Source organism: Egretta garzetta, unplaced genomic scaffold (genome assembly GCF_000687185.1).
Source record: "Egretta garzetta isolate BGI_Z169 unplaced genomic scaffold, ASM68718v1 scaffold732, whole genome shotgun sequence".
NCBI classification, from domain to species: domain Eukaryota; kingdom Metazoa; phylum Chordata; class Aves; order Pelecaniformes; family Ardeidae; genus Egretta; species Egretta garzetta.
Window position 1 is genome coordinate 1,212,604 of NW_009259029.1, and position 13,048 is coordinate 1,225,651.

At 45.6% G+C, this 13,048-nt stretch overlaps 1 protein-coding gene across 1 annotated transcript; it reads left to right on the top strand.

The window, feature by feature from the left end:
• Nucleotides 1-746: 746 nt before the first annotated feature.
• Nucleotides 747-9,276, top strand: LOC104122539 (UDP-glucuronosyltransferase 1A1). The gene is made up of 5 exons (XM_009634685.2): nt 747-806; nt 6,169-6,300; nt 6,563-6,650; nt 7,452-7,671; nt 8,979-9,276. Exons 1-5 carry the CDS (start codon nt 747-749, stop codon nt 9,274-9,276), a joined length of 798 nt encoding a protein of 265 aa, XP_009632980.1.
• The last annotated feature ends 3,772 nt before the right edge of the window (nt 9,277-13,048 follow it).

Below are 13,048 nucleotides of genomic sequence, written 5' to 3' on the forward strand. Positions count from 1 at the left end.
TCTTTTTCTTTCTTTCTGGAGTTTGGCAGAAGGTGGGAAGCTCTTGGTCATGCCTCAGGATGGAAGTCACTGGCTGAGCATGCGTGTGGCTCTGAAGAATCTCTGGGAGAGGGGGCATGAAATCATTGCGGTTGTTCCTGAAGCCACTTTGCTCATGAAGAGCTTACAATCTTTCACCATCAGAATATACTCTGTGCCTTACACACAGGAGCTTGTGGATAGATACTACCATTCCATTGGTGAAAAAAGTTTTGATAACTCTCCCTTTCTAGAAAAATTTACAGTTTTACTCAGCAATATGTCAGAACTGACCAATGTGCTCTCTTCTACTTGTTGGCATTTCTTATATGATGAAGAACTAATGAAATCCCTCCGCGATAGCAAATTTGATGCCATTATGATGGATCCTGTGTTGCCCTGTGGACCAACTGTTGCTGAATCTCTCTCCCTTCAGCGTACTTCATGAGTGGCCTTCCATGTACCTTAGACTACAAAGCCACCAGTGTTCCAGCCCTTTTTCTTACGTGCCAACGACTTTCATGTCCAGTTCAGATCACATGACATTTATAGAGCATGTGAAGAACCTCCTGGTTGGTTTTTCAGAGCATTTGTTTAGCTATCTGTTTTATTTAAAATATGAGAACTTAGCTTCTGAGTTTCTTCACAAAGAAGTAACAGTACTGGAACTGTTTTAGCAAAACATCCATTTGGCTGATGACTTTGGTTTTGAGTATCCGTGCCCAATAATGCCAAATATGGTCTATATTGGAGGCATCAACTGTGAGCAGAAGAAGCCATTATCAAAGGTTTGTCATTGTTTATGTTGAGGGTATTATAGCATTTATTAGTGATTATTTAAGATTTCCTTTTTTAAGTCCTTCATATAGTAGTATTTGTGCTTGAGCCAATATGTGATTGAATACTAGGGTGGCATGATTTGGAAATAGTAATCTCAGGCTCTGATAGATGATCATAGGACTTGTACTGCAAGCAGCTGAAGGGTTTTGCTCCAGGAGAGCTTAGGTGAAGCTGTCTAAGCTAGGTAGCTGCCTAGGTATAGCTTAGCTTGTTGTAAGCATAACATCATAATATTAGGCAATCATGGCACATATGCTATATCTAGATAAATCAACAAGGCCAAGTGCTGGGTCCTGCACTTGGGTCACAACAACCCCATGCAATGCTACAGGCTTGGGGATGAGTGGCTGGAAAGCTGCTTGGCAGAGAGGGATATAGGGTACTGGTCGACGGCTGACTAAATATGAGCCAGCAGTGTGCCCAGGTGGCCAAGAAGGCCAAGGGCATGCGGGCTTGTATCAGAAATAGTGTGACCAGCAGGACTAGGGAAGTCATCCTTTCCCTGTCCTCAGCACTGGTGAGGCTGCACCTTGAATACTGTGTTCAGTTTTGGGCCCCTCACCACAAGAAGGACATTGAGGTGCTGGAGTGTGTCCAGAGAAGGGCAACAAAGCTGGTGAGGGGTCTGGAGCTCAAGTCTGATGAGGAGTGGCTGAGGGAACTGGGGTTGTTGAGCCTGGAGAAGAGGAGGCTGAGGGGAGACCTTATTGCTCTCTACAACTGCCTGAAAGGAGGCTGTAGTGAGGTGGGTGTTGGTCTTTTCTCCCAAGTAACAAGCAATAGGACAAGAGGAAATGGCCTCAAGTTGTGTCAGAGGAGGTTTCGATTGGATATTAGAAAAAAATTCATCACTAAAAGGGTTATCAGGCACTTGAACGGGCTACCCAGGGAAGTGGTTGAGTCTCCATCCCTGGAGGTATTTAAAAGACAGGTAGACGAGGTGCTTAGAGGCATGGTTTAGTGGTGGACAGGTGTGGTGGGACTTGATCTTAAAGGTCTTTTCCAACCAAATGATTCTGTGATTCTGTGAAAGGAATAAATAACAAAATAAAACTAGGTCATTTGATTTAATATCCCTAACAGTTGTGGAATACTAATTGCAGGAGACCTGACTGGACAAAAAATGAAAATGTGGAACTAATGGGAACTAATGGGGAACGTCTTTTTAGTAGGGCCAGCTGTGTTAGGACAAGGGGAAATGGTTTTAAACTAGAACAGGGTAGGTTCAGGCTAGAGGTAAGGAAGAAATTTTTTACAATGAGGGTGGTAAAACACTGGAACAGGTTGCCCAGAGAGGTAGTGGAGGCCCCATCCCTGGGAACATTCAAGGCCAGGTTGGATGGGGCTCTGAGCAACCTGATCTAGTTAGCAGTGTCCCTGCTCACTGCAGGGGGGTTGGACTAGATGACCTCTAGGGGTCCCTTCCAACCCTAAACATTCTACGATTCTATGATTCTATGATTCTAACTCTGTGTATATACCCAGGCACTGATGTTGCACCATAGAGATTGATAATGCAGATGAATACCCCAAATACAATCAAAGATGGTAGAGGGTGCTCTTTTGCCTCTGGATTTGTGTAAGAAGCAATGTAAGTTAGCATATAAGAGGATGATTAGAAAAAAGAAGCCTTTGGGATTGTAACTATCTACTCTCCCTCCCTAGCTTGTTTAAATCTCCCTAGGGGGCTGTGCAAATAGTGCAAAGATCAGTCATTTATTCTGTTTTTCAGACTGCAGTGGTGTTGCAATAACAGAAGTTATTGCTAAGCTTGCATCATGTTTACTACTGTAGATTTAGGGCTTTCACTTGTAACTGGTAGAATATAGAAACAAATCTGAAGATAAACCTTATCAACCCACTGGTATATCAAATCTCTGTCAATCATTGCTTCTTGTTTAGACTCTGAGCACACACGGTAAGCTAAAGGTCAGACTTCTGTTCTGAGTTTTGTGTCCCATCAGCTGAGCAGACTCAAGGCAGGGAGTTTATCATTAACTGGATGTTAGTGAGATACCGATTGCTTGGTCAGGTGTTACCTCCCATTCATAACTCTGTTCAGCCTTTCAGTGCAACACACGGCCAATTGCTTGACATTTCTCCCTTGAGCATTTGAAACCTCTGATGTTAATTCAAGCATTCAGCTTTACCTTGCAGTGCCCAGTTGCTTAAAGCCTTCACTGTGTGCACAGATAAACCCAACCATTACCCACAGTTAAAAATTACCCTCATGTCTGCCCACAAACATACAGTCCGTTAAAAATTAAACACTTTTACCTTAGCTAAGATTAAAGTGCAAAGTACCCCACGATTTACTCCTTGTCCCCTGCAATAGTTTTGCAGCTGTTTAAAACGTTGCTGACAGCACAAGGCAAATGGCTTCTTCGAATGCAGGATTTAATACTCTTGCCTCCTGGGTTGTGTTTTTCCTGCTCCTGTGGACATTTTCTGAAGGTGGAAAGGTTTTGGTTGTACCTATTGATGGCAGCCACTGGCTCAGCATGCGCCCGGTTGTGGAGCGGCTCAGACAGAAGGGACATGAAATCGTGGTGGTTGCGCCAGAGATCAATTTGCGGATAGATTCATCGGTGCATTATACCATGAAAACATACTCTGTGCCTTACACCAAGGAGTATGTGGAGGCAGAATTTAAAAAGCTGGGCTATAAGAGTTTCACACCTCAACCCTTCTTGGAAAAATTATCAAAAATGGCAAATATTACAACCATGTTCTTTGAATCCTGCAAACGTCTTCTGTCTAACAAAGAGCTGATTGAATACCTCGAAGAAAGCAAATTTGATGTTGTCTTTATGGATCCTTTTTTTCCATGTGGACAGATACTGGCTGAACATCTCGCCCTACCTTCTGTGTACCTTGTACGGGGATTGCCATGCAGTCTAGATTTCCATGCCACCCTCTGTCCAAATCCCCCTTCTTACATTCCTAGGTTCTTCACTCACTACACGGACCGCATGGCGTTCCTCCAGCGCGTGGGCAATCTCATAGCTAGCCTGAGCAGTTCCCTGGCTTGCAGCTTTCTTTATTCATCATATGATAGTTTGGTCAAAGAATTCCTCCAACGAGAGGCAACAGTGCCTGAGCTGTTCAGCCATGCGTCTATCTGGCTCATGAAATACGACTTTGTGTTTGAGTACCCCAGACCCCTAATGCCTAATATGGTCTTGATCGGAGGCATAAGCTGCACTCAGGAAAAAGCATTATCACAGGTTAGTTACCTTTTTTTCCCTAGTTTAGCTATGTCTGCACTGTTAGCTCTCACCATGAGATGGAGCTCCTGGCTGTAACAGTAACAGGCAAAAGAGCGAGGTGCAAGTGGCTAGGAAGGCACTTTGCACCGCTGCATCCTTTGTGCATTGAGGAGTACGTTGCTTTGTGGGAGACCTCCAGATTCCCAGAGATGCGTGCATACAAAGCTGAGCTTTTCCAATTTCTTCCCCCCAGTATTTTCTGGCTGCCTATTTCCAGTAATTTTGTTCTGTATACCTGTTTACAAGATGTGGTGCTAGCTAGGGTAATGTAGCATGCCAAATCATCCTAGTCCTCTGCCCTTGAGCAGAGGACCATTTCTACAGGAATTTCAGACAGTGGCAGACCTGAATGCAATCCCCACCATCCAGTCAAGCAGCAAGAGATCTGCTTCTTTTGTGCAAAATACTCTGCCACAGATCTGGACTGCAACTGTATTTTGCTTGAAGTATGCCAAACTTCCTAAATATGGGTTATCTGCCACTTGCCACTAAGAAATCCTTCTAATTCTTTGTGCTTTCTCTTATTTTTCAGTGAGTGTCCACTGCAGGTATTTCATAAAGGTCATGTGTAGCACCCACCAATACAAGGAGCTGCTGGTTAAAAAGACTTTAGTAAAATAACCCACCAATTTCCAAGGCAAGGCTGCAAAAAGTTTCATAATGGTAGGGGCATTTCTGAGCAGAAAATCAGACCTTGGCACACAAAAACATTTAAAGAACAGAGTAAAACTGATGTGACTACTCCCATAGAAAATAAATAGGGCTAAATACACCCTGAAATAGCCATATCTGTTCCACTGCATCAGGAACTGCCAAAGAATTCTGTACCAAAAGCACATTTGTAGTTTGGGGAGGATTTTGCAGTTTCCAGATGTCTGTGAGTTTATGTAGAACTGAGCCCCGTGTTCCCAACCAGACATCTACAATGCCTTAATGGAGAGTGTGTCTTCAGAGAAATCTGGTAAGACAGAACCAAGCCCTGAAATGAGAGTTACATTTCACCTTGGTTGCCCCCAGGAGAGCATCAGGTCTGCTGTTCGGAGTGCAGCTATCACCAAACCTTTGATGGTGCCTCCTATTTGGGATCCAGTCCAAGTGAAGGGCCACAGCACTCTGGTCAGCCACAAAAATACGTAAGAGCTTGTAAACTAAGAGGGTCAATCTCGGTTATCCCCTCAGACCCTAGAGATAACATTTCAATTGCCAGACTTACAGGAACATTTAGTTCATTTTATTCCACTCATTTAACTCTGATGCCCACAGCAATTCCCCCCAGTTTTGTTCTTCCTTCCCTGGCTTTACTGAATACTTTTCAATGTCACAGGATTTTTGCTGCAGCCTTCAGCTGTTTCTCTGCTTCATTGGAATCCTTTTGTTCTTGCATTCCAGTGGCAGATCTCCTAGTCCTTCTTTTATTTAAATAAAACAAAACGGATAAAAAAAATTGGCAGTGGTTCAATATGATCATACTCAAAGTAGACCCAGTAAATCCAGATATTAGAAATTAGAGCTATCTGCTGTCAGAACAGTTTTCAAAATCTTAATTCTCTCTTGCAGCTGCATGATTTGAAAAGAAGAGCATCAACTCTAAAGCCAGAGCATCTCACTTGCAATAAATGTGAAAATAAACCACAACGTATTCACCTGGGGATTGGTTGTCAGGAAAAGTATGATGATGAATTGATCTCTTTAATTGGCACAGCATCTTTTTTTACGGTGCAGAAACCAATGTCTTTGAGCAGGCAGGCTTTGCTATGTGACTGTTTTAAAATAAATTTTTTCTCATGTCCATACTGAATCTTAGTTTGGCCTTCAATTCTGCAAACACTCACACACTTCCATAACTTTGTTCATCCACCTGTGCCCATTTTTTTCCCCTGGGACTCATTTTCATATAGATAACTAATTTTCCTGATTGTAATTCTGTTGCGTTGACTGTTCATTTTATTGCCTTTCCAGATAGTTTTGTGGCAACATGATAGAAATTATAGCACATGATGTGGAAGGGACTTTGACTAAGGATGTGCTTTGTCTTGGGCAGGAATTCGAAGCTATTGTGAATGCCTCTGGAGAGCACGGCATTGTTGTATTCTCGCTGGGCTCCATGGTCTCTGAGATTCCTATGAAGAAAGCCACAGAAATTGCAGAAGCCTTGGGATCAGTCCCTCAGACGGTATGGTTTCCCCTTCCGCCTTCTAGCACAGCAATTCAAGACTGTTTTCAAATACAGTATATGATTACCTTTGGCTTTCAGTGTGCTTGGCCCTCCCTTCTTTCTCCTGCTCCCTGATGCCAGAAGAAACTGTCACCCCAGCTGCTCTGCACAACAAAAAAGATTTTGTGCACCATGGATGTTTTTAGCTATGGTTTTTAAGATGAGGAGCAGCAAGAGGCTGGTTGCTGAGAACTGACATTGTGTTTACTTCTCTTGAAAGGTTTTGTGGCGATACACGGGAGAGGTGCCCCCCAACCTGCCGAAGAATGTAAAACTTGTCAAATGGTTGCCACAGAACGATCTTTTAGGTAGGTCTGAGACACCTTGAATGACACCAGTGGGTTTTTTTAACCTGATAATGCTGTTGTAAGGCCCCATTAGCATTATCTGTGCTGACAACCTGTATCACTGTGGGTCACAGGACTTCCTTACAGTCTTTGCTGTTTGAACCAAAGCTTGTAATTTAGAAACTTACCTGATTGCGACGTAAAAATTGCCGAATTATGAAACAACACTGTTTGGAAAGGTGTTCCAACACTTGACTACCCTTACTGTCAAACATGGAGGTCTTTATCTCTGACTAGCCAGTCTCAACACCCAGCCATGGGGTTTTGTCTACTGGACTGAAAAGAAAATTTAAGGCCCCTGAGTGAGCATTTGCAGACAGGCTGTCAGATTTTTCAGGTGGTAAAATTGTATATGCTATTGCCAGGAGTGCATTTGTTGGTTAGACAACAGGGTTCAGCTCTAGGAGATCTGCAAAACCAGCAAGTGGAAGACATGGTAAAAAGCAAGCAGTGGTAACATCATCTTTAACCTTACTTGGCTCTGATTTCATCCTAAAATCTGAGAAGCTTTAGAGGATTGCCCAAGGCTTTCCAGAGATTACCCAAACCAAGACAGAGCTCTCCAGCACAAGGTTCATTCAATCCCCTGTAATGTCCTGTTCTCCACAGCCCTGAGTCTGTTCCTAAGTAATGATGCACATGATGGCCCAAAGTTCTTGATTTATACCTACCAATGCCATTTTTGTGCAAGTTTTTCCCTAGGGATGTGTTACTGTGACTTAACAAATGAAAGTGCTAAGCAAGTCTTTCTTCCCTCCACAGCTCACCCTAAGACTCGTGCCTTTATTACCCATGGAGGCTCACATGGTGTTTACGAGGGCATATGCAATGCAGTGCCAATGGTACTAATGCCTTTATTTGGAGACCAGATGGACAACGCCAAGCGAGTAGAGTCACGGGGAGCAGGACTGACGCTGAATATACTCAAAATGACTTCGAAGGACATATCCGTTGCCCTGAAAGCAGTTATTAATGATAAAAAGTCAGTAATAGAAGCGCAGCCTTTCTCCTTCTACTGCTGTGTAACACCAGCACTCTAGCTTCCAGCTTAACAGAATACTAATCTGTTCTTTTATGCCTTCTTATATCAAAGTTACATCATTGCTTGCCCTGGGTTAACCTCATCCTGTCCCTGTAACAGCACCATCCTTCTCACCTCCTGGGATTATAATCATTAGGTGACGAGAACTGGCAGATATGAGAGGATGCAGGTATCAGAGGGGATGGGGTGTAAGTGCAGTGGAAGAAATCAAGTTAACAAAAGATGTCATCTGCTTAAAGCCAAATTTACCACACAGCGATGTCAAAGGCTTTGACACAATATGGTAGAAAAAGCAATCGGTGAAGGGATATGTGGCAAACTGCTTTTTTCCCCCCAAATCAGTGGTAGCATGAGTCTGTGAGAAGCCTGAAAAGGGTGAAAGTGTCAGCTGCCTGGCCGATTTTCTTTGCATGAGGGTTGCCCAGAGATGCTGTCTGCACAGCAGCAGGAGGAAGGAGACAAGTGGCAGCGCCTTGGTATAGTCCAGAGGCTGTACTGCATCAGGAAGCATTGCCTCCCAGCTGGCAGGGTTTACTAAACATAGATATTATCACTCATTTATTTTACAGACCAGTTTTCTCAGTCATTTTTCCCCTCTTAGTGCTCATAAGGGACTGTATGAGCACAGTCAGCTGCTGCTTGGGTCAGCAATGCTGGACAATTCCAGCACAGAGTGGGAGGAATATGCATGGATAGGTTGAGGTGGTACAGGGAACCATGCTAGACATCATAGTCTTGTAGTCAACATGCCCAAGGTGTTTTAAGGCATCCCAGCAAAGGGGAGCATTCTCTGTTGTCACTAGGGCCTCTCAGTCCTTGGCATCCTCTTCCCCATCATGTTTCTTAAACACCGCACCTTACTACCATTATTTCCTAACCACTGTTCTTATAGCAATAATAATAACAACAGTAATAATAAAGCACCTTGATCTTCAGCTGGACAGCTTTTCTACACCCAGTCTCACATTTCAGCCAGATACCTTCACCCCAGACATTTTGCTGACAGCTCAAACTAAGCTTTTTCTTTTTCTTCTAATACCTTTCCCTCTTTTTTTGTCACGGAGAACAGCCCTTTTCTGGGCCCATAACTTTGCCATTATCCATCGCATGGGGTGGTGATGTTGGGGAAACACTACCTGAGAAGCCCCCAGTGGGCCATCAGACAACTGACACTGCATCCGTGTTTTCTGGGGACTCAGTCTCAGCACCACAAGTCATTGAAAACACCAAATGTCTTTTCTTGGCAGGTACAAAGAGAACATCAAGCGTCTCTCTGACCTTCACCTTGACAGACCCATCCCCCCCCTGGACCTGGCTGTGCACTGGGTGGAGTTTGTAATGAGACACAAAGGGGCCCCACACCTGCGACCTGCTGCTCATGACTTGAACTGGATCCAGTACCACTCCCTGGATGTCATCGCCTTCCTCCTCGCTGTGGTGCTCCTCTCCCTCTTCATTTCTCTGAAGTGCTGCCTGTTCTGCTGCCGCAGGTGCTGCTGTAAGAAGGGAAGAACAAGAAAGCCAATCAAATCAAAGTCCCACTAGAGATTAAACCAGTGGTAGGAGAAAAAGCCTCTGCTCCAAATCAGAAGGATCAGAGAACACCTCAGATTTCACTAAAATAGTAATTGCTGACTTTCAGTCAAGAAATAATAGTGTTCCTTTAAACTCGCACCATGGGAGGGGTTGTTTCACTGATATAATTTTTGCCTTTAATTAAGAATTGGTTATTAAAAATAATTTGTATAGGAGTGCTTCAGTCACTTGGGAAGACACTAGTGTGAAGTCCTGGCTTCCACGTCTTGGTGTACAGAGGACTCATGGTGACATTTTTTTTTAACCTCTATATGCAGTGGAGATATATAGGGATTTCGTAAGACTTTGTTTCAAGGGCTTTAGGAGAACCATTTGCTCTAGTATAAGACTGTCAGGTTTATCAAGCACTTTGAAACCTTTGTATAGCTGTTTTTATAGAAGAGGCAAATGTTATACACTGACAATACATGTCACATGAGCCAAGCTAGACGCACATCTTAAATGAGATTTGTGTGTGTTTACAATACCCCGAACTCAATTAAGGTTTTGGCAGGCAAATAGTTGTAAAGCCACTGGTGTTTCACCCAAGTTCCCCATCAGGCAGAGTGCTGTATCTGGAGCTTACCTGTTAGGCGATGAGACCTTTGTAAGCATTGTTTATAAAACTCTACTGATTTTGTAAGTGATGTTCAGGTAAAGACCCAAACCCCAGCCCTATAAATAAATCCCCAATATTAACAATAATGGCTCTTGTGTTTTCTGACTTGAGAGATATGGGGCTGGATACTTGTTCGATCATGGAGAGCGAGCTGGAGAAGGGAAAGATTCAATGCCCATGGCATGAAAGCCACCTCAATGCACAAAAGCCAGTTCGCAGCATTACTGTCTCACTGCTTGGTGACTAGGTTATTGCTGAGAGGTTGCCTCCCGAAGCTGCCACAGTCCCCACTACTATGTATAAAAAAAGTCAGAAAAGACCTTAAACATAAGTTAATATTCAGGGCTCAAAACAGGCTGGGGCATCCGGGTACATCATGGCAGCACAGGCGTCCTGCTAAGTACATGCTGCTGTTATTTTCTATTGCTGTTTGAAAAAGCAAGTACTTTACTTCAAGCTGCTAAGTTCAAGAAGACGGTCCCTCTACTCCTCAGCCTGTCCCCATTGCAGTGCCCAAATCTCATGGGCACCCATGCAACCTGCAACCTGTCCAGGACTGATGCCGACTGTTGCCTTTCGTCCTCTGCCTTTCCCTCCCTGCCTTCTGCCCTGACAGATGGAAACTTCTTCCTTGAAACATGTAGAGGGAGTCCTCATGGTGCATGAGAGCTGACCTGCTTTCAAAATTCAGCTTTTTCAGCTCCACACATTCCTGAAGTGACAGCTCTAGCTGTCCCCATGGTCCCGGCCTGAGCCAGGTGACAGCAGTGCATCTGTGCAATGGTACGCAGAGCTTCTGGCAACGAGACCCAGCGAGACCTCGCAGTGCCCATCACCCTATCAACCACAGTGTTTTCAGTCATCTCTGAGCACAGCACTGGCTTCCAGCAGCTGTCTGATGCAAAAAGCACTTTAAAATGTCCTTATGGAGATGTTGGCTGAGTACCCTGCTGCAAACAGGCTCTGGATCGATCCAGTGACTTTCTCTGCAAGGACAAGAGAAACCCCCCTTAATTTCAGATCAGATGAACAGAATTTAAAAAAAAAAATCCAATTGCAGATGTTCAGGGTTTTGGTGGGGTTTTTTTCAGTGCAAAATCTCTTGTGTAAGTGGAGGAAAGGAGCTAAGAGAAAGGGAGGAGGATGCAAAATTCCCATCCCATGGCTTTCATTTTGGATAGATCGCTGACAAAGCTGAAGTGAAACAGCAGCAGAAACAGGGTATACTCTTCCTCTCCTTTTCCCTTTGCTCTCCTTAGCCTCAACTAGTTTGTACTGTTCTTTATTTTCCCTTGGCTTACTGGAAAAATAAGGAGGAGAGGGGCCGTAGGGGACATGTGGGGCTGGGACTGGACAATCGTGTCATGTCCAGTTTCAGCTGTGCCCAGCAGAGGACACTACGATATCACTAAAAGGAGGGAGCAAGGAAAAGGCCGTCCTTCTCCACCAAGCCAGCCCAGGTGGGTCGGTGGAAGTTGATAGTGACTTGTTTATCTATCTGTGCTCCAGTGATAGTGACCCTGCTACAGAGGGATCATTTTCAGGGTGAATTACGGGCCATGCTGTGTGGGACAAGCTGCTTCAGTGCAGAGGAGGGAGCTGGAGGGGCTGCAGTATCACCGCAGCACAGCCTTCCCGACCCTTCTCAAGGGAAGAGTTACTCTGGGGGTGCTGTACTCTCTTATCACCCCTTAATCAGGTACTGTATAGAGCTGTGCTGCCCCTTCAGCAGGGCAGAGAGCCCAAGTTCCTGCTTCCCTTAACTGGGAGAAGGAGAAATTGCCACGATGCATTTCTAAGCAACAGAGCTGAGACTGGGTCACTTCCCAAAAGGGGAACCTGAGGCAGGGCCAGCCATCGCTCCTCTCCCTGAGCTGTGCAGGGTCCACGTCACCCCAGGGCTCCAGGCACTGCAGCCTGAGCTTTTCCAGCAAACCCTCCAAATCTTTGTTTTTAAACACCTGCCAAAAGACAGGAGCCAAAATCCCTTTGCTGCCCTTGGAGAAAGGAAGCACAAACACCTCCCCCCCTCCAGCAGCCTCTCAGCATCACTGAGCTCTTCACATAGCACTGCTTCGGAGCTGCAAAAGGAGAGGAGAGCTGTTGCTTTCCACTCCCACCCAGGGACTTTTTTAGTGTTTATTTTATTTTTGCCTGGATTTTAATATCCAGACTTGCAACAGTAAGGCTGGGGAAAAAAAAGCAGTGCAAGCCAGTGCTGCTCCTGGCTCTTCTGGTGACCCTCATCCCACCCCGGCTGCAAAACATGGGTGAGAGCCTCTTTGGCTTTGGGATGGGAGTGTCCTGGGGGACACAGCAGCCCTGGCTCTGGTGGGAGGGTGCAGTCGGCATCTCTCGCTGCTTCCCACCGGCCGGACCACAGGAAATGACAGGAATTGCTGGCATTTTTCTGCAGCCACAAGGTTTCTGCAGCCTCACGCCAGCCCTCCACTCCCCAAGGGCAATGGCGAGGTTTTTCCACTGCCACGGGAGCTTTGGGCAGCTTTCGGGCTCCTCCACCTCCCCGATGCATGGGTCCCACCATGGGAAAGCACCAAAAGATCAAGATAAGCAAATGTGGTGTGCATGCCCACTTCCCCAAGGAGTGTGGCTAAGGGATGCTGACCTGCCAGGAGCAGCACCAGCCTCATTTAAAAAAAAAAAAGAACAACCCCCCAAAAATCCCCAAACCACATGCATCTGCAAACAATGCTGCTTTGGGGCTGCAGACCTGATGACTGTGACGGTCCACAGCTCTGCCCATGTCCCTGCAAGCCTGGGGAGCAGTGCAGGGGTAATGCTGGTACGGGTGGCACCACGCAGCTCGCCATGGTCCCTGTGGGAAGCAGTTGAGGTACCCCCACGACACACCCTGGCCCCTCATCATCCTCCAGAGCTATCCCAGAGCAGGCTCTGCTCCCTGCAGCATCCCAGTGGGTGAACTCTACCCGGCAGCCTGGGGCTTGGCACTGGAGATGTCCCTTCCTGCAACATGTGATGCCTCCTGCCTGTGATGGCTGGCTCTGGGCCCCAGCATTGCCTCGAGGATGCTGGGAGCCACCACTAGCGAGCCAGGTACTTTTAGCTGGAGTGGCCATGCAACTCTCCAATTAATTATCACCT

Excerpts from the sequence above, each read along its gene's own strand:
- LOC104122539 (XM_009634685.2), top strand. The coding sequence starts at position 747 with ATGCCAAATATGGTCTATATTGGAGGCATCAACTGTGAGCAGAAGAAG. Across the intron at positions 807-6,168 it reads AGAAGAAGCCATTATCAAAG|GAATTCGAAGCTATTGTGAA; the intron begins GTTTGTCATTGT and ends TGTCTTGGGCAG. Across the intron at positions 7,672-8,978 it reads GCAGTTATTAATGATAAAAA|GTACAAAGAGAACATCAAGC; the intron begins GTCAGTAATAGA and ends TTTTCTTGGCAG.